This window comes from Polyodon spathula, chromosome 22 (assembly GCF_017654505.1).
Source record: "Polyodon spathula isolate WHYD16114869_AA chromosome 22, ASM1765450v1, whole genome shotgun sequence".
NCBI lineage: Eukaryota > Metazoa > Chordata > Actinopteri > Acipenseriformes > Polyodontidae > Polyodon > Polyodon spathula.
The window spans coordinates 22,531,659-22,557,764 of NC_054555.1; the positions used below are offsets into that span (position 1 = coordinate 22,531,659).

The 26,106-nt window shown below is 40.5% G+C and overlaps 1 protein-coding gene across 3 annotated transcripts in view; it reads right to left on the minus strand.

Moving 5' to 3' along the window:
* Positions 1-157: 157 nt before the first annotated feature.
* Positions 158-26,106, minus strand: part of LOC121296829 (trichohyalin-like) — a 30,966-nt gene continuing 5,017 nt past the window's right edge. Inside the window, exons 2-30 of one of the 3 annotated variants that reach the window (XM_041222662.1) lie at positions 23,202-23,271; positions 22,957-23,063; positions 22,151-22,223; positions 18,706-20,061; positions 18,136-18,252; positions 17,349-17,456; positions 16,438-16,569; positions 16,045-16,126; positions 15,430-15,613; positions 14,789-14,854; positions 14,018-14,110; positions 13,321-13,433; positions 12,934-13,069; positions 12,377-12,547; positions 11,741-11,866; positions 9,226-9,489; positions 8,731-8,793; positions 8,410-8,505; positions 7,696-7,797; positions 7,071-7,253; positions 6,358-6,489; positions 5,297-5,538; positions 4,732-4,867; positions 4,557-4,640; positions 3,802-4,004; positions 3,271-3,297; positions 2,826-2,901; positions 2,109-2,303; positions 158-331 (exon numbers count right to left, since the gene is read on the minus strand). In XM_041222662.1, coding sequence (XP_041078596.1) covers positions 266-331; positions 2,109-2,303; positions 2,826-2,901; positions 3,271-3,297; positions 3,802-4,004; positions 4,557-4,640; positions 4,732-4,867; positions 5,297-5,538; positions 6,358-6,489; positions 7,071-7,253; positions 7,696-7,797; positions 8,410-8,505; positions 8,731-8,793; positions 9,226-9,489; positions 11,741-11,866; positions 12,377-12,547; positions 12,934-13,069; positions 13,321-13,433; positions 14,018-14,110; positions 14,789-14,854; positions 15,430-15,613; positions 16,045-16,126; positions 16,438-16,569; positions 17,349-17,456; positions 18,136-18,252; positions 18,706-20,061; positions 22,151-22,223; positions 22,957-23,063; positions 23,202-23,268 — 4,800 coding nt within the window. In that variant the 5' untranslated portion in view covers positions 23,269-23,271 and the 3' untranslated portion in view covers positions 158-265. Of the gene's footprint in view, positions 332-2,108; positions 2,304-2,825; positions 2,902-3,270; positions 3,298-3,801; positions 4,005-4,556; positions 4,641-4,731; positions 4,871-5,296; positions 5,539-6,357; positions 6,490-7,070; positions 7,254-7,695; positions 7,798-8,409; positions 8,506-8,730; positions 8,794-9,225; positions 9,490-11,740; positions 11,867-12,376; positions 12,548-12,933; positions 13,070-13,320; positions 13,434-14,017; positions 14,111-14,788; positions 14,855-15,429; positions 15,614-16,044; positions 16,127-16,437; positions 16,570-17,348; positions 17,457-18,135; positions 18,253-18,705; positions 20,062-22,150; positions 22,224-22,956; positions 23,064-23,201; positions 23,272-26,106 lie in introns of all 3 variants that reach the window. The other 2 variants (XM_041222661.1, XM_041222663.1) reach the window with 2 other exon arrangements.

The window sequence follows — 26,106 nt, forward strand, 5'->3', positions numbered from 1 at the left end:
CAATTTAAAATGTTATGTTTTCATATTTAGGAATTTAAAGATATTGATTAATATTTCTGCAAAATATACAGTATAAAACACTAACATTGTTACAGTAATGCAAATTGTAATTCTATTGTTGAGAGCAGTAACATGCATTTTTTCTAGCATAAAAACATGTACAGCGAAATCTTTTAAAGCTCTTTCGCAATTAGAGCTGGTCTGTGTCGTTGTGGACTGGATGGAGGTATATAAAGTGTGAACTGTAACAGAGAGGAACGACCCTTCAGAGGAGTGGTTTTCTGGTACTGGATTTGAATCTTGTTGGCAGCCTTTCCGGCATCATACGAATCTATTGAAAGAAGAAAACATTTGGATTACAAATGCTAATAGATTGTGCTGAAGGGGACTTTCTTATAGACTTTTCTTTTTATCTTAAGTCAAACTAAAGCATCCTTTTTCCATGGCTATTTATTTACTTATTTGAACTTTAAAAAGTTTCTCCAGCCAATTTCACTAGCTACCCATCTTGCATGGCAGTGCACCAACCCTACTGTGTGAACAAGACTTCATCTGTTTGACACAGTAGTGCTTTTACTAGGTGATCCACAGGGATGTTCCAGTTGTTCCCTTAACTCAATCGAATGGGGAACGATTGGAACCAAGGAATGAAAATTGAAGGCAACATGGAAATGCTAACATTTCCTTTTCTACTAGGCAAGTATACTAAAAGGTACAATTGCTGTTGGATACTACTACAATAGTTTTACGTTTTTTATTCACCTGTAAATACTGTACACCCTCACTATAACAAACCTGTTGGTGCCCATGCCTTTTGTTCATTATATCGAGGGGTACTGATAGCAAAAGGACAATCAAAATGAACGATAAACTGAGTAAGTTAATGAGATGAGATTGTGAATAGAAGTAGAATGTACCTGTTCGTCTCATATATGTAGTATTCTGCCTTTTGCTTTATCCTATTTGTTAAAAAGAATCAAAATGCAGTACAAAAAGCAAAAATCCCAAATTGATGCTGAACATGAATTGTTTCTAAGTGCACCAAATTTTAATCCAACATCCAGGAATCCCAAACTGATCTTTTATTTCAAATCAACCCGACATGAAAAGTTGCTGAAGTTTTTTTTTTTCATTAAATCAATTTTGCTTTGCCCCATGGTTGATGAACAAGTGTTTTTTGACAACCCACATTCAAGTCATGACAGAGATATGTCAGCGTTACTCCTTTTTTCAGACAATCAATATAGTTTCCAACATTGTTGCAACATAAAATGATTTTCATTTCGGTTGCACAGCACATGCTTTTTATTAAGATGAGAGTTGTCTTCACTACGGAGGTGGCATCCTGTGGCTACAGACAGAGATGTTGACAGTGTGTATTCATATTAATTTTTTTATTTATTTTTTATTTGAGGTTATTATAATGAAGGCCGTTATAGCAAGGGTAACTGTAGTATGTATACTGAGCATCTGTTTTAGAGCAGATGCAGTGACTTTTTATTGTGCTGATTAACAATTGACATCACGAAGATGCTGCAAAATGATCTGTTGAACTTGGGCAGGTGTTGTGCCTGTCATTGACCGGCTGTGTCTGGTTATACCGTCTCGCCAGGTTTGAAATTGCTGAAATTGCGAGCCACAGTACGCTGCCCTTGACCAGCCTCCAATATGCCAATTGCACGAAGGCGCTGCTCTCTTGACAGACAAGCTTTTTTTTTCTGTGATTGTCTTTATTGCTTGCAATTCGACAGCTGAAATCACTCCATATCCAGTGTCCAATCAACTGTCTCACTAATTAGGTGATTTCGTGCATATGCTTCAGTCAGTCACTCAAGCGTGTCATGGTCAAGGATGAATGATCGAGTGATTAAAAATAAACCAAAAAATTTTGTCAACATCCATCATTTTATATACCTTATTTGGTTTTCGAAAATAAATGTGTTATAATAGTGATAAGGTTCGTTTGATGCTTGGTATAGTTTTAAAATTTGACCACTGATGAATGTTCAAAATGTTTTCTAAAATGTGATTGAATAGTTTTTCTCTCTCTGACTAGACTTGTCACTTAGTACAGCAGATGACTCTAAAGCTTTGCTAGTTTGACTCACTGTTTCCCGGTAGGAGCCGGCCATGTCGTCGAGGCTCCCTGGGTGGTAGATGCTGTTCTCAGCACGCAGCTGCTTCACACGACTCTGCAGGTGCCGGAGCAGTTTCAGTGTGCTGAAGTCCTGGGGCCCAGTAGGGGGTGCTGTGCTCAGGGAAGGGGTGGAGGCTGAGCACAGGGGAGCAGTCTCACACCTCTCCTGGGAGGGGGTTAAAAAAAAAAACATTAATCTTTTGAAACTAGTGTCAACAGATCCTGTTGAGAGGCAGCCTGGCACATGTTTTTTTACGGCATTATTGCCTTTAAATTGAACATTGTTCTGCTTTTATTACACAGTAAAAAGTGTAGTAAACAAATGTTTGGCTTGTAGCTACAACATTAACAAAAATGTTGTCTACTTGATTAAGGGGCCAGTTACTTATGGTTCCGTTTAAGTTCACTTAAGTTCATCTTACTGCTGCACAAAAGTTATTCACTGCTGGTTTTGCTTTCATATGCACTGAAACAAACTGCCCAAACAGTTTGGTTCAATTTGAGAAAAGAAAACTCTGAAGACTGCATTCAGATCAATCATAAAAGCCTTCAAATTAACCAAACCATAATCTGTATAACAAACTGTAAAAACAAAATGTGGTTTGGCCCTTAGAGTGTGTGTGTGAGATATAGATATATATATAGATAGATAGATAGATAGATAAAATCACAGAAGCTCAGTTATTACCATTGATAATCTTCTCATTTCTGATTCCAGCTTTTCTATTTTTCTTTGGTGATCAGGTTTGTTCTTGGACATCCGTCTGAAAGGAGTAAATTATATGAAAGGATATACAGTGAAGTCTTCACGAGCATTCTGAATGCCATTTTAAGAAAATGTTGTTGCATCAAAATGCTTATTTTTTCTAACAGAGATCTACTTCATTGTGGTTGGAATTGTAACTTCTGTCAGACATTCTCGTTCTAAAAAGTAACATGAGTTGGCAGGACTGAATTTAGCTGAAGAGAAAGTTAGTGTGTTAGTGTTTGAAAAGCAAGGCATAAACCACTACAGTACATATGAGTACCATTTACTGCACATTAGCATTCTTATACACTATGATTAAGCATTATAAACTATGCATGAGCAACTAACCTACTAATACTGCTATCTCTACTGAGAAGCTAGTTACCTTTGCTTTAACAAATCAGACTTGCATCTGTGGAAGTAAAAACTGCAAGTGAGCAAAATTTCCAAAGCAATTTATCACTATCAAGTGAACACACTGTAGCATAATAATACACCTGATCACTTGATTGGCTTGACAGTCCTGGAGTAAAACAAAAGTGGGGGTAAACATAACTTAAGAAATAAATAAAACGAAAACTAATAGCCTTCACTGTTTTCTACTGTGATTTACATGGACACATACGTTCACGCTAACTGTAACAAACTTGGATCAAATTCAGATGAATAGATCCCAAGAATCAGCCACAAATCATGCTCAAGTAGGTCTCAACAAGATGGCTTTTCACAAAACTATACATGTATAAAAGTAGTGAAAATACAGTAACAAAAAATAAATAACTATATTGGTTTAAAAAGACTAGAAAAAATTTAACGGTAATTCACACATTTTGTTGGGCAAATCCACTTTCCCTGCAATCCAAGCAAGATAAAAAAGGTCTAGATTTATAAAGTTCCATTTTGATAAATGTCTTACTTCTCAAGCTCAGAGTTGAGTTCCTCCTCAAACTTGGCGGCCAGCTTGGCGGCGGTCTCGTCCTTCCAGTGGGTCATGTTCCTCTGGATGGCTCTCAGCTCGCTGTCCTTCTCACGGAGCTGCTGGCGGAGAGACTGGCACTCGCTGCCCCCGGAGTCTTTCAGCAGGGGGCGCTGCAACTTACTGATCTCCTCGATGTGCTCCTGAACCAAAAACACACACAGCAGAGCGGATTACTAACTCATTGATCAAACACAGCTTCAAGCAACGAAGGATGTGGTTACAATCAAGTTGAATACAGTAGTCTGGAGGCTGAACACTTAGGACTCCCTTTCCCAGCAGAGGCAGTAATGTTGGACATTTGCATATTACCTTCACTTCAATTAATGTTAATAAAAAACACAACATCATGTGAAACTTCTGACTCCACTTGAATTTTTGATCCTATGTATTTGTTGTTAAACGGAAAGAGCAGTATTCTCCCTGATTGTTCTGCTGTTGATCTTTTAGTTTTCCAGACTTCATTTTGACTTTGGCACATCTGCGGCCTATTTATCCAGACACAACGCTACAAGCTCACTTCCTGCGTTAGCAGAAACCCCCCCCCCCCCTCCACCTCTCTTACACAACACAATCTAATGCGAGTGCAGACAGGAAGTGAACATGAGGTGTGCTGTTATGCAAATGTGAGTTAAGCTAATGCTGAAGCCAGTATGTCCTGATCCTGATGCTATCGGTGCAGGGTCCGCGTGTACCTGGATGAGGCGCTCCTTGATGGCCTCCACCGCCGCCTCCTTTTCCAGATACAGCTCCTCACGCTGTTGCTTCAGCTCCCGATCCTGCAGCACGCCCAGGGAAGAGCTCAATTACAAAATACATACAAAGTACACCCTGATGAAGACACTTGTGAACCCAGTAAACCCAGGGTACCTTGTCTTGCTGGATGTGCAGGACGGTGCGTCTCTGTGTGTCCAGCTCCTGGTGCAGCTCCAGGATGTGCTGCTGCTGCTCCTCACAAGCCCCGCGCAGGGCCTGCACAGCTTGGGGAAGGGACAGACGAGAGGGGCTGCTGGACAGGGGGAGGAACTACAACTTGGAATGGCATACTGACCAGTATGGGATCAGATGATTTGTCTTTTAAATTGATGTCTAGGATTTTTCTTTTTTGTAATTTATCCAAACATCTTCAGATTTAATGTTTATAATTCTAAATGAGTCTGAAATAAAACTGAAAATAAATGTTCAATTAAATGTAATGTTTCCTTTAGTACACCAAACCATGAAATGTCTGAACTACATAAAGGATTTGCTTATATGGCTGTTTTCACGGACCCTGATTATCACTAATGTTGCACTCTAAGCTAACATTTTCGTCAAAGATCCAACCAGCTGCTAGTGTTTGTTTTGTCAGTCTGATCAAAGCAAAACAAAAACATTACTAGCAAAACAGAAGCGGATAAATGGTGTTGTACTAGTGTTTTGAGAAGTGACTGACCTGGGTCTCTGGTGTGCTGGGCTGGCTCCGGCTTTTTGCTCCCTTGTGCTATGTATGAAGTCCTGGATGCGGTCGCACACCAGGCTGAGGTCCAGCACTGCTCCCCTCTCCAGTCGCTCGGCCTGTGTCTGCAGCTCCTTCTCCCTCCACGCTGCCTTGTCCAGGCCAGCCCTGAGCCTCTGCACCTCTGCCTCCTCCTGCTCCAGCCTCAGCCTGAGCCTCTCCACCTCACGGGCCTTCACCTGCCAGCACAGGCTCTGGTTAACACTTAGCACTCCTACTGCAGTCTATACAGTCTGCATCTTTTCATTGAGTACAACTAATGTACTCAATGAAATGGTCCAAATCTAATATCTTCTTTGGTGCTTCAGTTTCTACTATACAGATATTTTAAAAGACCACACTACAGATGAAAAGTTTCCTGTTGTAGTTCAAACCCACTTCAATGCTGTAAACAGACCATGCAACCTACATCACAGGATGCAGCCATTTAGCTATAGTGTTGTACTTGAAATATTTGCATATCCTGAATTAACATTAAGCCAAACAAAACAAGTGAAGAAACCAAATTCATATAACAACAAAAGGGAGTTCAGGGACTCCAGAGAGGCACATCCAATAAAGGCACTCCACTTGGAGTGCAGGATGCACCCTATAGCTTGAAGGAGGACGCGAGTGCTCATCCTTGTCTCTCCCGAGTTAGTGTGGGGGTTGCAGCGGTAAGCTGGGTTGAATAACTGGGCATTCCAAATTGGGAGAAAAATTTGTCACCACTCCTGGAATTGAACACTATAAAGTAATCTACCATGTCAAAACCTAAAATAATTTAATATAGTGCTAATCACAATATTTCTCAGCAAAACAGAATTTCAGAATGGATATATAAAAAAGGAAGTCCTTTTGAAATGAGACACAGAATAATAAGATGAAGGATGCAAGGCAAAGAGGGGAAACATTTAACATTCCGTTAAGAACGTCTGCCTTATCCTTTGCACTTGCTTTAAAATAAGACTTTCGCACCAAAAAAACAAACTGTAAAGATGCAGAAGTGCGTGGTTTACCTGGTCCATCTCCTCCCTGACTCGGAGTATCTCCTCCTGTTTCTCCTCCCTGAGAGAGCTCCGCACCTCACTGACAGCCTCCTGCTTCTCTCTCTGCAGGGCTCTGCTCTCAAACTCCAGCTCCTGCACTCTCTGGGAGTCCACGGCACAATACAAACAACACTATTAGAATGCCAACATAAAGCCTGTTTCAGCAGAAACACTAATGGGGGCGATTCGGAATGAAATAGTTATGGCACTAGTGGAGTTCCATTACATATATTACAGGAAGTGAACAGTGTGCTAGCAGGAGAAACTGGCTTCAAAGTGGAATAAAAAAAACAGCACAACAAAAGAATGGGGTTAGGAGCAAGGGTGTTAAGGTTAATGTACAGCTTATTCAACATAAACTGAACCAATAAATGTTGGGAGGGGGCAGGTTCATGGCTAGTATGCATACTGTTATTATTTAGTATTTTAAAGTTTAAATGTTCAGGTACTGTCAAGTAGGGGGCGCTCTTTTCTTGTACTGTATTATGTTAAAACTTTCCATCACAGAGCCTTGTATTTAGGAGTAGGAAAAAAACAGCAGTTTAACAAGGAAAATAAAAGAAATAAAAAAAAAAAAAAACACATGATTTGGAACGTTAATTATTTTCATCATTGGTGGAGGGTAGGGAGGTGGGAAAATGTTCATCCAGACTCACAGTTGCTATTGTATTACTAGAACTTACAGTTTGCAGCTCGATAATTTTATTCTGCAGGGGGAGTGCTTTCCTCCTTTCATTCTCCAGGTCCTCCTTGATGGTGTGCATGGCTCTCCTGCTCTCCTCCTCCAGTATCCCACGCTGCCTCTGGAGCTCCTCTGTCTTCTCTGTTTCCCATTTCCTGTGTTCCCGGAGCAAAGCCCCCTGCACCTGACAAGACAAAATAGGGGCTTCAGCACCATCAAACACAAGTGCATTCACGTATTTGGAGCTAACAATATAATTCCAGACATGTTCACTCTTTAAATGTGCAGTTTAGAAAGAAACACATGCTATACCACACATGTGTTTTCATTTAAAACATCTGATCTGGTATGTTAATGAAATCTGTTTGCAGGCCTTGCTTGTCTTGTGTTTTCTTGGCTCAGGACAGTGAAATTGCTGATGCTGATGTAAAATGACCTGGGAAGTGTAGCACTGACATTTCCTGGAAGGCAAGGCAAGCATAACCTTTTCAAACCTTGTGTTGATGTCATGCTTTAAACATGCTTGCTATAATGCGTTTCAATCAAAACTGCACACTTAATAAAAATGCACAACAGGTAAGATTACAACATGTCCATTGCAACCTGTCTAATAAGAGAACCCTTACCATCTCTTTGGCTTCCAGTTTGAGGTCCTCAGCTAGCTTCCTTGTGGACTCCTCTTGCTGCTTGAATGCTTCCTTCAGCTTCATAGTTTCTTCATCTTTTAACTTTAGTAGAAATTGCAATGGAAGTATGAGATCCAAGTACCATTTGATTTCTTAAACACAGTCTGGGCTCCTAACAGTGTATCATCTATAACTATAAAACATTCAATAGTGTGAAATTTGGAAATAGTATTAAAAAAACACCAGTGACTTTTTTTTCTATTTCATTTAGGGTCAAACACTATTTTAATAATGGATCTAAATACATTAAACTCTTTCATGCAGTTTTTTCTGGGTTATTCAAGACAATAAGAAAACAGATGAATGAGGTCTTTTTAATCGCAGTTAAGTTTTGAACTAACTTTGTTTTATTTGAAAGCACCGCCTCTGACCCTGTGCTAGCAAATACAGCATATGATAGATCATTTTGTAAGCGTCATAATTGCAAGTGTGAAATCTAATTCCACTCCCAGCTTATTTGGGCATATTTAAAGTGTTCCGTTTAAGAGCGTCATAAAAACAAAGTCAGTTTAGATAAATGTGGAACGAACCAGTACACAAACTAACTGAAATGAGTGCCGATTCATTAACAACTCACAGCTGACAAGGCTCTCGGGCTGTTCTTGCAAGTGAAAGCCAAAGCAGTCTGAAGTGTAAAGCTCGTGTAAAGCTCACCTGGATTTTCAGGGTGAGTTTCTCCATCTCCAGTGTGAAGGAAAGTGCTTGGTGCTTTACAGCCTCCAGTTTGTCCTCCAATGCTTGGTCCCTAACCTGAAGAAGAGAATAAAAAGAACGCAGAAGTTGCTTAACTAACATGTGTTCACATACCATGCAGAACAATTCTTTTTTAAATATGTATGATATATTTTGTGCTCAATTATCCATCACCCCCCCCCCCCATTACACCCCCTTGCTGCAGCAATTCTCTGCACCTGCTCAGTAGAACTGAAGGTCAGTGGCTGAAAGAGAAATTGAAATATTACAGCACAAGCTTACCTGCTGGATTTCTTGCTGTTTGATTAAATCCAGTTCCTCTTTCAATTGTTGTTTCGCTTGCTCCTAAGGTAGATAGATATAAACAATCAATAAGTTAAAATGGACCAAGTGGGTCTTAAGAACCAATATTAAAATAAAGTGCTTGGAAATTTCTCCATGGGTTCTCCCCCTCCCATCTCCCGTGTGTTATCCCCCTCTGCCTCTCTTCTTTCTCCATGTGTTCTCTCCCTCCCCCTCTCTCCATGTGCTAGCCCTCTCTCTTTGCCTCTCCCCCCTCTCCATGCATTATCCCCCTCTCTCTGCCTCTCCCCTCTGCATGTATTATCCCCTCTGCCTCTCCTCTCCCTCTCTCTAGCAGTTTACTGTCTATCTCTTCTCTACCTCTCACATCCTCCAGGTGTTTGATTGAGTCTCCCCCCTCTTCTCACCTCTCTCCCGGTTTTTGACTGTCTCTCCCCCCCTCTCCTCTCTGCCTCTCCCCCCTCTCCCTCTCACCTCCTCCAGCTGCTTGTCACGGTGGAGCTGCTGCAGCTGGCTCTGGTGTTCCTGTGTCAGGGTCTCTCTGGTTGTGACCAGGGCCTCTTGCTCGGCCTGCAGGGCGGCCTGGCCCTCCCTCAGCCTCAGCAGCTCTAGTTCCTTCTCAGACAGGATGCGCTCCAGTGCCGAGATCTTCCCGTCCTTCTCCAGGAGCTGGACCGATGCCTCCTGTACCTGCCTGCCCAAGGCCTGGCTCGCCTCACTGCTCTGCAGGGCCAGCTTCTGCAACAGTGCAGGACAGGACAGGTGAGATAGGAAATCTATACAGTGGCTTGCGAAAGTATTGACCCCCCCTTGGCATTTTTCCTATTTTGTTGCCTTACAACCTGGAATTAAAATGGATTTTTATTTGGATTTCATGTAATGGACATACACAAAATAGTCCAAATTGGTGAAGTGAAATGAAAAAAATAACTTGTTTCAAAAGATTCTAAAAAATAAATAACAGAAAAGTGGTTTGTGCATATGTATTCACCCCCTTTGCTATTAAGCCTCTAAATAAGATCTGGTGCAACCAATTACCTTCAGAAGTCACATAATTAGTTAAATAAAGTCCACCTGTGTGCAATCTAAGTGTCACATGATCTGTCATATGATCTCAGTATATATACACCTGTTCTGAAAGGCCCCAGAGTCTGCAACACCACTAAGCAAGGGGCACCACCAAGCAAGTGGCACCATGAAGACCAAGGAGCTCTCCAAACAGGTCAGGAACAAAGTTGTGGAGAAGTACAGATCAGGGTTCGGTTATAAAAAAATATCCGAAACTTTGAACATCCCACGGAGCACCATTAAAGCCATTATTAAAAAATGGAAAGAATATGGCACCACAACAAACCTGGCAAGAGAGGGCCGCCCACCAAAACTCACAGACCAGGCAAGGAGGGCATTAATCAGAGAGGCAACAACGAGACCAAAGATAACCCTGAAGGAGCTGCAAAGCTCCACAGCGGAGATTGGAGTATCTGTCCATAGGACCACTTTAAGCCGTACACTCCACAGAGCTGGGCTTTACGGAAGAGTGGCCAGAAAAAAGCCATTGCCTAAAGAACAAAATAAGCAAACGCGTTTGGTGTTCGCCGAAAGGCATGTGGGAGACTCCCCAAACACATGGAAGAAGGTACTCTGGTCAGATGAGACTAAAATTGAGCTTTTTGGCCATCAAGGAAAACGCTATGTCTGGCGCAAACCCAACACCTCTCATCACCCCGAGAACACCATCCCCACAGTGAAGCATGGTGGTGGCAGCATCATGCTGTGGGGATGCTTTTGATTGGCAGGGACTGGGAAACTGGTCAGAATTAAAGGAATGATGGATGGCGCTAAATACAGGGAAATTCTTGAGGGAAACCTGTTTCAGTCTTCCAGAGATTTGAGACTGGGACGGAGGTTCACCTTCCAGCAGGACAATGACCCTAAGCATACTGCTAAAGCAACACTTGAGTGGTTTAAGGGGAAACATTTAAATGTCTTGGAATGGCCTAGTCAAAGCCCAGACCTCAATCCAATTGAGAATCTGTGGTATGACTTAAAGATTGCTGTACACCAGCGGAACCCATCCAACTTGAAGGAGCTGGAGCAGTTTTGCCTTGAAGAATGGGCAAAAATCCCAGTGGCTAGATGTGCCAAGCTTATAGATACATACCCCAAGAGACTTGCAGCTGTAATTGCTTCAAAAGGTGGCTCTACAAAGTATTGACTTTGGGGGGGTGAATACTTATGCACGCTCAAGTTTTCTGTTTTTTTGTCTTATTTCTTGTTTGTTTCACAATAAAAAATATTTTGCATCTTTAAAGTGGTAGGCATGTTGTGTAAATCAAATGATACAAACCCCCAAAAAATCAATTTTAATTCCAGGTTGTAAGGCAACAAAATAGGAAAAATGCCAAGGGGGGTCAATACTTTCGCAAGCCACTGTATATATACATATATATATATCAAGCACTTTCCTCTGACTACATATATACAGTGCTTACCCGTTATAATCTCATTATAGTGCAGAATCAGTCATAAAATGTAGGGTTGTGGCTCCCATTTGCTCCACAATGTCATTACAGTAGCCCTTTTATACTCGTTATAAGTTGGAACACAAATAGCACTGTCTTGTAATTTGGCTCCCCACAATATATATAAAAATAAAACAATATGTTTCTTATAGTCAAACAGAACACATCCCACCTTTTTTTTTTACTGCACATTTATTTTTCACAAAAAGCAATGTATTTAGTAAGGAGCTAAAACAACTTTGAGCTTTTTTTTCTTTGCTCTTTCAGTTGCAATCTTTGTTTAAACTGTGACACTTAGCCTGGTTACTTACATTTTTTTTGAAGATTTCAAATTGAAAAAATGTAGTTAGTCCACTGTTATCCTCGAGAGTTCAAATCTACTGAAGATTTTTGCTAAAATGTTTAATTAGTACCACTTTATCTGAACCTGAACTCACAAGGCAGCACGGATTCAAGTAAACCTGTACCTCTGCCTGCTCCTCCTGCCTCCTGTTCATCTCTCTCAGCTGCTGCTCCAGTCTCCCGCTCCTCTCCTGCAGCAAAGCCTCCTGGGCTGCCCGCTCCTCCAGCTCCACCTGGCAGTCCTCCAGCTGCTGTGGGGTCAAGCACCATCAGCACACACACAAACACACAGATACACACATACATACACACACAAACACAAACACACACACACATATACAAACACACAGATACACAGACACACACACACACTGCTCTGCCTTCATAAGGCATTCTGTGGTTGACCAATTCACAAACCATGTTGATCAAAAGTAAAAAAATCAGACAGCAGTCAACTTTCTTTTGTCTTGAACATCCTACTCTAATAGAGCCAGATTGCTGCTTTTCTTAATAAGAGTACTGAATAGAAGTTTATTGAAATATAAAAGGTAAGGCTTTTTGAAAACTAAAGCAAGTAGACAAATGATTCAGCTCTTGCCTTCTTCAGTGTAACTCTTCAAGGCACAAGGTGAAAACATTTGCCTAATTGACTTAGCTTCTTAGTGTTAAGTTAGAATGAATGGCTGGGACATTAAGATTGAGATATCAGTGCCAATCACATCCCTGTGACTGCGCCGCTGTGCAGAACAGTCTGTCAGTACCTCCTGCAGCAGGCTGATCTTGTTCTGGGCGCTACGTTGCTCTGTGAACAGCTCGCTCCTGGCGCAGCTCAGTTGCCGCTCCAGCTCTTGCCTCTCCAGGACAGACAGACCGCCCTCCTTGAGCCTCAGCCGAGCCCTGAGCTCCTCACGCTCCGCATTCAGAGACGACACCTGCACAGCACAGCACCGGGTCAGCACAAGCAAGGGGCTCTGCCCAGACTGAGGGCTAGTGTCTGCAAGATCTGTCAAGGTTCCTAGCGCTTCAGCCCACAGAAAGTGGGAACCAGTTGATCAATTTATGTCGGACCGCAGTCAAATCGCATCAGAGTCAAATCAGACACTATTCAACCTGTTAGCAAACCACGTTGGATGAAAGACAGAAATCAGACCAGCAGTCAAACTGAAGTTGAAGCCCAAGTGAAAATGAAAAAACTACTGTTTTACAGATGAATAACATTGCTGTATATCAGATGATTACTATATTGCATAATCATAATACTACTACTAATAATAATAATAATAATAATACAAATGAAAGTGCTCCCGTCAGTACTCACTTGGTTCTGTAGGGTGCTCTGCTGGCTGTTGTATGTGGCGGAGCACTGTCTTCTGAGCACGCTCAGTTCCTCCTCTAGACTCTGCACTTCCTGCAGACACGAGTCCCGCTTGTACTCCAGCACTGCCAGCTCTGCCCTGCAGGGAACACCAAAACAAACACTGACTGGGGTTGAGGCTTCTAGTGGAAAATTACTGCCCTGAGGGGTAATCACCACAAAGGGCATCCAATTTATATTTCTGCCCCTCTGCAACAGTGGGAACTGTGTGTTCAGAAATGGAAAACCTCTACACAGTTTGAGGAGACAGGAACACTGTACTGATAAAAGTAAAGAAGAAAAAAGCCTGGAAATGTAATTGGTAGAAAAGGCTGCTTGTTTTCTCAGTACCTCGTCTCCTCTGCCTGGCTCTTGCTGTCTCTGACCCGGGTCTCCAGCCCTCTTGCTTCCTTCTGGCTCTTCTCAACTGCGCACTTCACCGACTCCAGCTCCTGAACTGCATGCTGGAACAACAAAACAACTCTCACACAGTGCTAACCACATCGTGGGGACCATATACTAAGTTCTTTCAACCCCAGTTAGATCATTAAATGTATTAAATGCAATTAACTTATTAGCAGAAATTAGGTCATAGCTTTGGGAAGTGATTTCCTGTAAATTGTTGTTATTAATAAATAACAATCGAAATTGAAACATCTATCTTCTAGATCAAATGTAGTTCATGACAGAAGAAAATGATCAAACGTTCTGTTTGATTGACTGGGTCCAACCTGTCTTTCGTCGACTTGACTTTGGTGCAAGCTAATTACAGGACATGTTTTTCCAAGCCGTCAGCAGAAATAAAGCACTTGGGATATTGTATCCCTGGAATGCCCAAGCATTCTGCAACCCATAATGTACTGCGTATGAACAATGACAGCTTGTGAGGCTGGATTAAAAAAAAATATATAATAGAGGGGTAGCTAAGCATTGTGTCCCATGTGATACAGAAATAGGCATTACAGGGTTAATTAGGGGCTGACAAATTATGTTGTTTCATTTCAGATCTGGAGTAAAGAGCTTTGAGCTCTTGGTATTGGTTCAGTACCTTTTTTTTCTGAAGAGCCTCAGTCAGCGAATGCTCTGTCTCTTGCACCTGGGCCTTCCTGTGTGACAATCTCTCCTCCTCCACAGCAAGATCCTAGCAGTAACATGTAAAACAGTAACATGTCAATAATTTACCTGAACAGAGCTCTGAGAATCATGTCTAAAATGTAAAGACATGATCCTGAAAGCTCCACTGAGGCCAAACTGGATGCAATTTGATGTGCTAAGATTCAGCAAAACTATTTTGATGCAGACACAATGGCCAGGTTTATCGTGGTCTTTACAACAAAATGAAATTTGCACCAGTTTTGTTTGTGAAAGAAAAATAAGGTTTACTTTTAAGTCTTTCAATGAATTTCACAAGCTGTTTATTAACTGTCTTACAAAATGATTTTTACTTAAAACACCAGCAAATGATAGAAAGTGTATCTAAACAGCTACAGGAATACAACTCTGAAACTCACTACCCAAACCAAGCTGCTTCTTAACTCTGTCTTCGATTACCATTCATCGATTTATAGTGTTCAGATTGCCGGAGTGTATTGATTGATCTTAAGCAGAGATTCACAGCATTAATCAACTGTATAAACACAGAGACTAATAAGGATGGATCTTGTAGTGCAAATACAATAGGTGCTTATTAATTGGCACCTTTGTCTTTGTTAATTGTAGTAATACACAGCTTGGGTACAGGCTTGTGTTATCGAGTATTTTCTGTGGTCAGCTTTTAATGAAACTAAGGATTTGGCTGCTAGTGCCAGACTCCACTGACCCGACGCAGCCTGGAAACAGATTCTTCTAAGATCTGCCGATCCGAGTCCAACAAATGGGAAGAACGCTGAAATTAAAAAGGGTGAAGCGGTGATGTCAAACAGACAGAGCTACTACTGTATTGATACAGACCCAACAGCTGCTTTATCAATTTGTACCAGCTTTTGTGAAAGAAAAATAAAACTTTTCAGTAAAGTTTTGTATCTTTAGATGATTTTTTTATTTTTTTTAGGACAGTTATTTTACTTACTTAAAAAAAAAAAACTGCAAATAAATCAGACTCAAACAGCCATAATTTCACAAATTATTTCCCCCTAGTTGCTAATGCTTAGGAAAGCAGCATGCTAAGGACCAAAACAATTTATACAAATATTTTATACAATTTATCCTCAGAATTATTGAATGAAACAAAAACACAGTTAAAAAAATCTACTGACTATCTATGAGATTTATTCATAAATTCAAAACACTCAATCAAAAATACGAGGTAAAATGTATTGTAAGTCAAGTAGACCAATGATTCATCAGTGTACTGAACACACTTAAGGCAAGAACCAAAACGTTTGTCTGCTTGGCACGACACTGAAATGGCAGTTTAACGAGAAGCGAGATTCCCTTTGTTTACTGAAGCGGTCCTCATACCCGGTGTGCCTCGCTGATCTCCGAGCCCAGGCCCCGCCCCCAGGCCAGTTCTCCGCCTCTCTTGGGACACGAGTTCCACTTCACTGGGCTGCTGGTCCTCCACTCTGCACTGCTCTCCATGAAGCGCTGCTCTAAACTCTCCTCCTCCTCCTCGTCAGTCACCATCCTATCAGAGCTCTCGAACCTAAAACACAGGAAAGACTGTATTCCATCCCTATCCACAGACTTGCAACTGTGCAACACACCAAACACATGCATAACATCTTCTAGGGAAGTCATTAATAAGGATGCAAATCTTAAAAACAGTAACTCTCTACATATGAGGTAATAACGCAGTAGTAACACACATTGTGTAGTTACATTGTAACAACAAGCTCACTTACAAACTACAAAAAATAGCAACTGCCATTTTTTTCAATTAAACTGTATTTATACAAACCTGGCTGTGTATTCACAGTGTTATTACAATGTTATTATAGTGCAGTTAGTCACTTAATGTAAAGCATTTTGTTTTGTTAAGTATTGTTTTTTTCTTTAAAGCCTATTTAATTAATTAAATCCCATTATTTCCCAGACCAGCACTTTCCCAGTTTACTTAGGATGCCATTCTCTTACCTGCACGCATCCTTCCTGGGGCTTCGGGATCTTTTAGTGGAGCGACATCCGAACGGAGCAGCCACAGATACACTCTTCAAACCTTTCCAAACAAAACCAGAGCTTTACCATCGCACACAATTTACAACTAGAGAACCACAGGACCCTTTGAAATACCCATGCTTCATCATTTACAACTAGATACCACAGGACGCCTTGAAATATCCATGTTTCAGCATTTACAACTAGATACCACAGGGCCCTTTGAAATACCCATGTTTCAACCACGACTAGTCCCTGTATTTTCTTTCTTCTAACATTGACTTTTGCAAAGAATAACAGACATGCTGGATAAAATGGTTCTCAACAGGCTCTATTCCAGGATGGGATACAAGAAACAAATAAACCACCCACCCTGAGCAGAGCTTTTCTTTCTGCGCAGAATGTCATGGAACGTGCGCTCAATCTGCTGCAGTTTAGCCGTGTCAAGATCACTGTGGTCTGAGTAGAGGTCATCTGGAGCAGCAATCTTAGCAGATACAAAGCCTTGAAGACCAAGAGCCATTGTTAATGGGTAGGAGAAATTGTATTTGCACAAACCTTATTGTGACAGACATTTTTTGAGAGGAATACAACTAAATGGGATACAACTAGCACACACAAAAAAAAAAAAAAAACACTTGTTGCAGAAAGGAACACTAAAATAATTATTCTGGAGTAGTTTGAATTATTTAAAACTCTACTCACATAAAGTCAGAAAAAAACAACATATGAATCCAAATTAACATGTATTTATACTAAAGTAATACAAAAATGACTATAAAAGATTTAGAAGTGAGTAGTTTTTCGAGATTTACGATTGTACTGTATTTCCAGTATAATCGTAAATCTCGAAAAACTACTCACTTCTAAATCTTTTGTAGTCATTTTTGTATTACTTTAGTATAAATACATGTTAATTTGGATTCATATGTTGTTGTTTTTTTACTTTATGTGAACGAAAAGACACACATTTGCCCGTTTTCCCATTGGAAATAGTGATATTTTGAAATATCACTGTCCTTGTCAAAAAAGCAAAGTTTGTGGGGAATAATAGCCATTTTCTATACTTTTGAGGCATAAGCAATTAGGAAATAACACTTACTACCCAGGAACAAAAAAAACAAAAAAAAAATTGTTACACAGTGTAATATATATCTAATATCTTCTATGCAAAAGGTTTGACAAAGTGGAACCCTGTCCCCTGACCCTGTCCATGATGTCCCCTTTCTCAGTGTGAAACGAAAGCTGCTTAAACCTATTCAAAGCCTCAAAGACAGTCTTACCATTTCTGGTACTGAGTGCTTTCTGAAAGTGCTTCCGGACTCTATCTGTTTTCACTGAATCCAGATCGCTGTCTATGGTCACTTCATCAAAACTCTTTACAGGAACCCCTTGTAAAAAAAACAAAAAAACAAACAAACACAATTACATTAAGTTTACAGCAGAACTTGTAACCACAGTTCTAACTTAAAATGTTCTTTTGTGAACAAAAAGAAAGCATCCCCGTGGTAATAAAGTAAAGGGAATGGTTTGTAAACATGAAGTAAAACATGAGTAGTGCTTGTAAAGTCAAAGTAATAAATACAGCCAGGAAATAGTTTCATGATTTTTTTTTTTTTTTTTAATTTAGTCATTGGCAATTATTTTTTATTTTCTCCCAATTTGAAATGGCCAATTATTATTTAGGCTCAGCTCACCGCTACCACCCCTGCGCTGACTCGGGAGCAGAGAAGACGAACACACGCTGTCCTCCGAAACGGGTGCTGTCAGCCGACCGCTTCTTTACATACTGCAGATTCACCCTGCAGCCAGCCAGGAGCTACATCGCCGGAGGACAATGCAGCTCCCGGGCAGCTAACAGGCAAGCCCGCAGGCGCCCGGCCAGACTACAGGGGTCGCTGGTACGCGGTCAGCCGAGGACACCCTGGCCGACCTAAAAGTACAGTTTATGGAAGCTATACTTTGCAATGGCTATGGTGGCACTACCATTTTGATTAAATCCAGGCGCTATTTTATTCTAATTGAATAAGTGAAGGAAAAAGTACTTATTGGACGTAAACAATCTCTTACCAGCAACATGCTTGACTGCCACAGTCTGAAATGAGTCCACATACTCTTCTGTGCCAATGGTATTCAGGCTGGACTCGGAGCCAAAGTTCTCATAGTTTTTTTGGTTTATTCCAGCTGCTGAAAACAAGACGCATAAATCTTGAGACAGAAATTCTCTACCGTCCCTTTCAATGGCAAGGAAACACACACCAAAATTTTAGCAAACTCATTCATAATGTTGTTTTCGCATACAGGGGTTGGACACACACAAAAAAAAAAAAAAAAAAAAAAATCTGTGAAGCAGCACACACTTTCGTGTCACTGGGCTGCCCCTCACCAGGCCGATTAAATTCATATGGATTCTGTAATATAGAAAAGCTGTATCTCAAGTAATGATGCTCGAGACAGCAGCTCCGATAGACTTTGATGGATCCAGTATCACACAGGCCCATTGCGGCTCTACTGAGAAGTGTTATGACAGGTGTTTACATTTTTTTGTCTAAGGTGTAAGACTTCCCTGAAAACAAAGATAAGCTGGTAAACCTGTCACTCCCCCAAAACTGATTTTATGATCTATCTTTCTCAACTTACTTGCTCTATGTGATATTATGATCTTCCTGTCTGAACTGGGGCTAGATGGACAATGGCTATTAAACTGTCCTTTAGCTGCTGAGGATCTAATGCTTAGGCTGCTGCTTCGAATGTGCCTTGACCCCGAAGTGGTTGTATGGTGGTTTGACCCAGGTAATAAGTTAGCTGCTTCAAGTCTGTAGGAAGATCCACGAATATAAGGACAGCTTTCTGATCTGCTTATAGTCTGTTGCTGGAAAGAGGAAAGGGACACCACACCAAATTCATGTTGATGCACCCCTTTCCTTTCTGGCTGATATAAGTTTCCATTTCTTTCTTCTGGGTCACTTCCATTCACTTCTCGTACGCATGAAGTGTTCTCCTTCCCACTGGAGAGTCTGACTGGAGAAGGACACTTATCTTTTGACAATGCATCTTTTTCCTTAGACATAGAGACAGACACATCTGAACAAGTGGATGACTGAGAAACATAAGTGGAACCATATAGGTTTATTCCATTGGCAAAGTTCTCTTGGCCCAACCTACGCTCCCCGTTGCCTCTTACTGAAGATCTCTCACAGCTGGGAAACATCTCTTCAAGGGCTAGAGGTCCACAACTTTCCTGTTGGATGTTCTCTTCATTCATTCCTATCAACAAACAAGGAGGCTCTTTCACATTGTCCTTTTGGGAGACAATAACAGATGGACTACCACCTTCTCTGAACAATCCTACAGGATTACTGCTATGGACGACACTCCTCTCCTTCCCAAGAATGCTCAGAGAATCCGTAATGTTGCTCTGGCTAAGCCTAGAGATCCGGCCACCAAGAGACTCCAAGCTGTCTCTCCGGTTTCTTGATAGAAGACCTGTACCTGGTGTCTCCTCAACGTCCATAACAGTCCCTTGAAGATCGCTTTCTAAATCCTGCTTAAACTGCTGGACGATATCCAGTCTCCTTGCAGTGTTTATCACGACAATTTCATTGTCGGCCTCTCTTTCTGCGGTGCTGGCCTTGCTTATACTCAGAAAAGACTCTGGTTTCACGACACTTTCTTTGCTTGTTATTTTTGAAGAGCGTTTGCCAGAAGGGGAACATCCAGGGGTCCCATCGTCACTGCTCAACTCCCCGCTGAAGTCTGACTGGGGGTCTACCATCCCTTCTTTGAACTTGGTAATAAAATCCTCAGTGCAGACACTCTCTGTAGTATTTAAGTCACTCTGGTACCCTGGGGCATCTGTCTGTTCGCTTCCCAGAAGCTGCTTCAGTCTCCATTTGTATTGTTCCTTTTTGGAGTCTCCTCCTTCCTGCTGGCTCTGTTCAAACTGACAAGCTTCTTTATTCTGGGTTGTGGAGCACAGCCTCGGTTCTTCATGTTCTGTTAGGGCAGGGAAGAAATATCAAATGATAAAGGATCTCCAAGCAAGGGTTGGACTTTGGGGAATGGGGATGTCACTGTGCTCAAATATGACAGGATGACGACCTGGTGAAAGTGCTGGTCATGAACCAACAAACCTGCACAGGGCTTGCCGCCCGGAATCTGATTTGACCAAAGAAAAGATCAAAAATAAGGAACCAAAATAAAAACCTAATTTGCGTCTTCGCTGCTCCGATTCTCCGAAGCCAGGAAACAAAAAACTATGAGGGCGTGAGGAGGGAGTGTTAGAAAATAATAAAAAGAAAAAAAGACCCATTATAATTTATTTTTTAAATTAACATGTGCGATTTAGTGACAGCCTTTTAGGTAAACTGAGTGTGCGGAGTGTGGATGTCACTGTGCTCAAATAACAGGCTGACGACCTGTTAGGGGTTTTCCACCTTCCCGGAGGATTACATACTTGGCAGCAAGGAGTCACCTTCCCGGAGGATTACATACTTGGCAGCAAGGAGTCAAGAGGCTGTATTTTTTATCTGCTGGGTCTTTTTGTTGCGGAGTTGGTGTCAATCACTGCTTCAGAATTTTGTGATCTAACTTTCATAGCACAACAGCTAAAGATAATTCAGTGGGGAGTGGCCATATGCATTATTGTGGTCTACCATCATACTCTTATACCATGGCATCCCCAATCGCTAACATTCTTAAACCCAATCTCCTGCTCAGCTAAAGGATCACGTGAATAGAAAGCTCAGTGATGGGTTCAAGCCACTTACTACAGGCTCTTTGCAACTCAAGTGTTTCCTCCATTTGCAGTTAATGATACATAAAACAACTGGGATTGTGAAAAGGGAGGTTTGTGTTGCAAGGGCTTTCCAACAAAACATTGATTTAACAGTTTTATGTAATGGGTGGAGTAAAAAAACATTGGTCTACCTGCCTTGGAAAGACTCTATAATGTAAATGTATATTTCACATATTACAATGTCTTTCATGTACTTTCATGTATTTATTTCAATGCTATTCCCCTGAGTGGCACCTGCATGTAACACATGTTGATTTTAATTAAATGCTTTACTGGAAGTCGTCATTGAAAGTTAACACAGTATTAAAATAATAATAATAATAATAATAATAATAATAATAATAATAATAATAATAATAAATCAGTATATCTATTTGGCAACAATATATAAAATAGTATTATATTTTCCAGCATAATTACATGCTATTGCCATCATTTTTAATGAATGTATTATTGTTCATTTGTATTTTGCCCAATGCTTTGAAAATTTTAAAATATATTACTATTACAGTTAAAAGGCAACCATAAATAATATATATCTCCAGAATGAAACCAAGGGGTTGTGTGTTGACAGGGAGCATGTGAAACTTACTGTCTCATAGTCTATTCTACATACAGACAAGACTATATTTCGGTACCTGCTGACCACCAATATATTATATGAAACTTTCACAAGCGATCAGTTGAAAATAAACTGGGACTGAACAACATGAAGAGACTCATACCAATTAACACAAGAGTAAAAATGAATTCCCTAGTGAAATTCAGATGATATGAAATGCAAAATAACTTCCCACAGCTGTTTAAACTTTATAAAAATGTAGAAAATGCATAAAAAAATGAACCAATATTTATTTTACTAACAAATCCCAATATAAAATATACCCACAATCTAATTAAAGCTGGCTTCACGGTTCTTGTATTAGTCTATAAACTCTTAAAGCCATGTTTGCACACAATTCTTTGCCTTTCAACACCCAGTAAGATGCTGAACTCTTCAAAAAGTTGGTAGTTACATGTTGGATTCTATCTTTCAATGTTTTTAATATCCATATTTGAGGAACGCTACGACAATGCAGTACCAGTCCACCATACCAGTACTCATGTGTTTCCATTGTGCAATGCTTAACTGAAGTGGCACAAGTTGTTCCCTGGAAAGTCATCTACAAGATCTGTTACAGCAAAAAGCATTTTACAAGAAACATACCTCATTAAATGGCTTATAAGACATACAAGCCATTACTCATTTAAAATAGAACTATGGTGCATCTAGATTTATACACTCACCTGTTCTTGAAGTCTCTGCTTTACATTTATAGGAAATACCCTCAGCAATCCCTCGTCCACTGGGGCTTGGAGCCTGTCCAGAGCAATAGAACCAGCAAGTCATACAATCCTAGCTCAGAATCGGTGACGTCACTCCTCTCTCACACATCTAGACCACAGGAACATCCAGGAACATCCAGACCACTGATTCCAACACTTTCATGACATTAGGGATCCTGACTGAGGACCCCCACACAATGAATCCATAGAAATGTGCAATCTTCTCTTACAATCGCCCACATTACTTTTATTATGGTACACATTGTTAGCGCGTTGGGCATTAGAGCTGACACCTGCAATTATGATATTAAGTGTTGCGTTTAAGCACCCAAAAGCAAATAAATTGGTCTCCCCATTCTGTTCTGTTCTAGAGAACCAGTTTCATTGGGATGAGATAAGAGAATAATTATACTGGAGTAACCTAACTGCCTGTCTATCTGTGTACATGTGTAACCCTAACCCTTTACAGGATGTAGTGACTCAATTATGCAGCTGATTTTGTGGTACTGTTTACCCAATGTATACCCCCTGTTTACTATCTTGGAATCCCCTCTTCAAAATGAAGCAAGACATCCCTTAACATTTTGGGTGCAACACTGATTTTATGAGATGCTCATTAAAACATTTGCAAATGTTTGAAGATACCAAGTAAGGGGACAAGTATAGGTAGTAGAATATTCATTTAGTCACTGTAGTTCACGGTGATGAACTTTCCGATACAGCCAGCTCTCATTCTGGATTTACAGCATGTTAACCAGCGCTCCGACCTGCATTTCACTGAGCTGGGCATCAATGGCATCCAGAAGACAGTCACAGTGGTCTCTTGGCCGTACAGTTGTGCTGGAGCTGGATGACTGATGCTCTTCATCCAGGTCTGAGCAGCATGAAAACACAAAACACACACCACAGCTTCACAAGGTTTCACTGCCATTACCGTCAACACAAATAACTAGCTCTACCTAACCCCCAACTCAAAACAGCAATACAGTATGATCAGCAAAGATGTGTTCACCTGAATGGAACTGCCCATCTGCATCTTCCAGACCAAGGTCAGCGCCCTCACAATCACTGTCTGCCATGACCTGCTGATGAAAAACTAATTAAAACAACTTCACTTCATTTTATTGTGAACATAATTAGTCGGCTTGTAGTAACCAGGCACTTTGCTAGCCCTTACCATATCGTACACTAGCTGGCCACTTTGTCAATTAAAAACCACTCCACAGTAGAATATGTAGTAACATTATTTTACCAGGTCTTCCTATGGATGGAAATAAGATTGTAAAGCAGTTTAATTTATGGTTTTACGACAAGTTTAATAAGACACACCATAGCTTATTTCCTATACACAGTGGCTAACTTGCATTAAATTGAATGAATGGGTGAAACTGCTGTACAATAGTAGTCTTATTTCCACCCCTGTCTTCCCAACACTGGCTTAGCCCTCTTTGTGCCGCAATGACTGAAGGTGTCTTGGACTGTGGCACAGTCCTCCAGAAGCAAATAGTGGGCAGATAACTGTCTCCACAAATCTTTCAAGTTCATCTACTGTAGCTGTGGGCAATACAATTGATTCTTGTTCAGCTATTTCTTCACTGTATTCCTATTTGCCACATTTTTTATGAAATAATGTTGTTGAAGTATCTAGAGCAAAATGTATCTTTCCTGTATCAGTAATTTAATTCAAGCTCTCTTTTAAAAGAGCAATTAGACTCAAATGGCATTCTAACAGTCTGATTTTCCCCTTACCTCTTTGTGATATATTCAGTCTTTTTGAACAGTTTGCCTTTGTTGAAATATATTGTGTTTTTTTTCATATGATCTAGTAAAGTTTTGAAAATCCCAACTTCTTATACCTCTTGCAGGTTCTCATTGTAATAAAACCCAGATAAATTTCAGCAATGGAACTCGGGAACGACTACTACTGCATCGTAAAAAGAGACAAGGATAAAAAAAAAAAAAAAACTAGTTAAAATGTAATCTGAAGCTACTTTAAAATTGGATTTGGAGATATTTCAATTTAATTGTAACATTCTTTTCCATGCTAGGCTAAGTTTACCGCTATGTCCCTCTACTATTCTTGGCAATAGTCTGGAGGCAGTGCTGTCCAGATACAGTGTTTCAGCCCTCCTCCGAACGCTGTGGCTTGGGAGCCGTGTGGCACAAGATGCCAGCAGCCTGCTCAGACATGCCCATGAAAGGGGCTCTGTGTTCAAACTGCATAGAATACACTGTGAACACAGACCCCCCCCTATCAGTGTTAACACAGAAGTACAACATTAGAAAACCCTACCATGTCTAGCATACACTTTGAATAAGCAGACTGCCAACCACTGTGTCTGAGGAATGCATTTCTCTACACCCAGAAGTACAAAGTAATAGATTACTGTACGGTACCTTCACATGAGTTAGGGTAGGTGCAGTATTCACATTGATATCTTATTTATAGGAAATGTAAATCTGTTATCACTGTGTCCGCCCAGGATGCATGCATTTCTAACTTCCCTTTAGTACTACAGCATGTGACGTTAACCTGTGTGTATGGATTGATTTATAAAAACAAGGAAATAACCACTGAAATGTATATATCATTGCTTAATGATATCCCAAAGACTACAGGCAGGTTAATTACAAGAGATCCCTTTTAAATAGACGGAAAGTAAAATTATACCACAGCAGCAGACCGAGAATTGCACTGAGCAATCAGATAAATAGTAAGGTGTCAATTTGCACAATTATAAACTAGTTAATTCAAAGGTAATCTCTCCTATATTCTAGAAGCAGCTGAGTTACTGTAAGTGCAGCAATTTGTTCTAAAGTCTGCACTTATACAGTAAAATTGTCACAGCCAGTAATACAATTACCATTTTTGTACAGTAAAATCCACACAGCCAGTTATACGATTTTTCTCTTATCAACTACTACATGTCACCATTTTCAACTATTAGGTGAAACTGATGTTCATCTTTAATTATAAAAAACAAACCACACCAATGAATACTGTTTGAGTACAAGCAGGTACTGTAGCAGTTAAACCGTGTCACTTCCTGGCGCCTGGTAACTAGGTCTGGAATGTCATTATCATGCGACCGGCCTACAGGTTCAGTCTGGACAACAGGGTCGCCCCGGAAACGCCCTCCCTCAGCGCAAAATGGAAGCAATAAACTTCAAATCCGTTTGCTGCTTTTCAACTGAAGTTTGGTGCCGACTGCTGCGCCAGACAGAGAGAAAACACCAACACCATGTTTTTCTCATGTCAGAAAAGAGGAGGTGTGGCAGTTGAATTTCATATTTGAAACTCCAACCAAGCTGTTTATTTCAATGAACCACTTTGAAAACACAGCCGGAAGAACAAAAGCGACGAGAACTTGTTTCAAACAACCCTTAGAGAACTACTTTAATGCAAATACAGTTTTGGCCCTACAGTAGCAATGTAACAGTTTTGTATTAAGAACCCTGGTTCACAAAAGCACAATGGAACAACTCAAGCAAACAATTTTTTGTTAAAAGCCCAAACCATGCCCGGGTAAAGTTTTGGGGGTTTTTTTTTTTTTTTTTTTTTTTTTAACCAAAATTAATAATAACAGATAAAAGCAAATTACATATTTTATACAGTATTATCAAAAGCTGAAACAAGGAAAAACATCATGCAATGAAGCTAGTGATATGGGCTGGAATATATTTAAATTTCATGTGAAGACTGTCGGTTTAACCTCCCCATGCTAAACGTACTGTCCATCTGATAGGAACATGACATTGGCAAAAGACATGGTATGAAAGCTGCAAGTCTAATCCACACACATAATCTTTGCATTTTAACAACATTTCATTAGCAGCTATGATTGCAGAAAGCTCCAGGACAACATGTGACTGACAGGGAAAGTGATCATACGAGTTTCTGATGTTATTCTTCATTT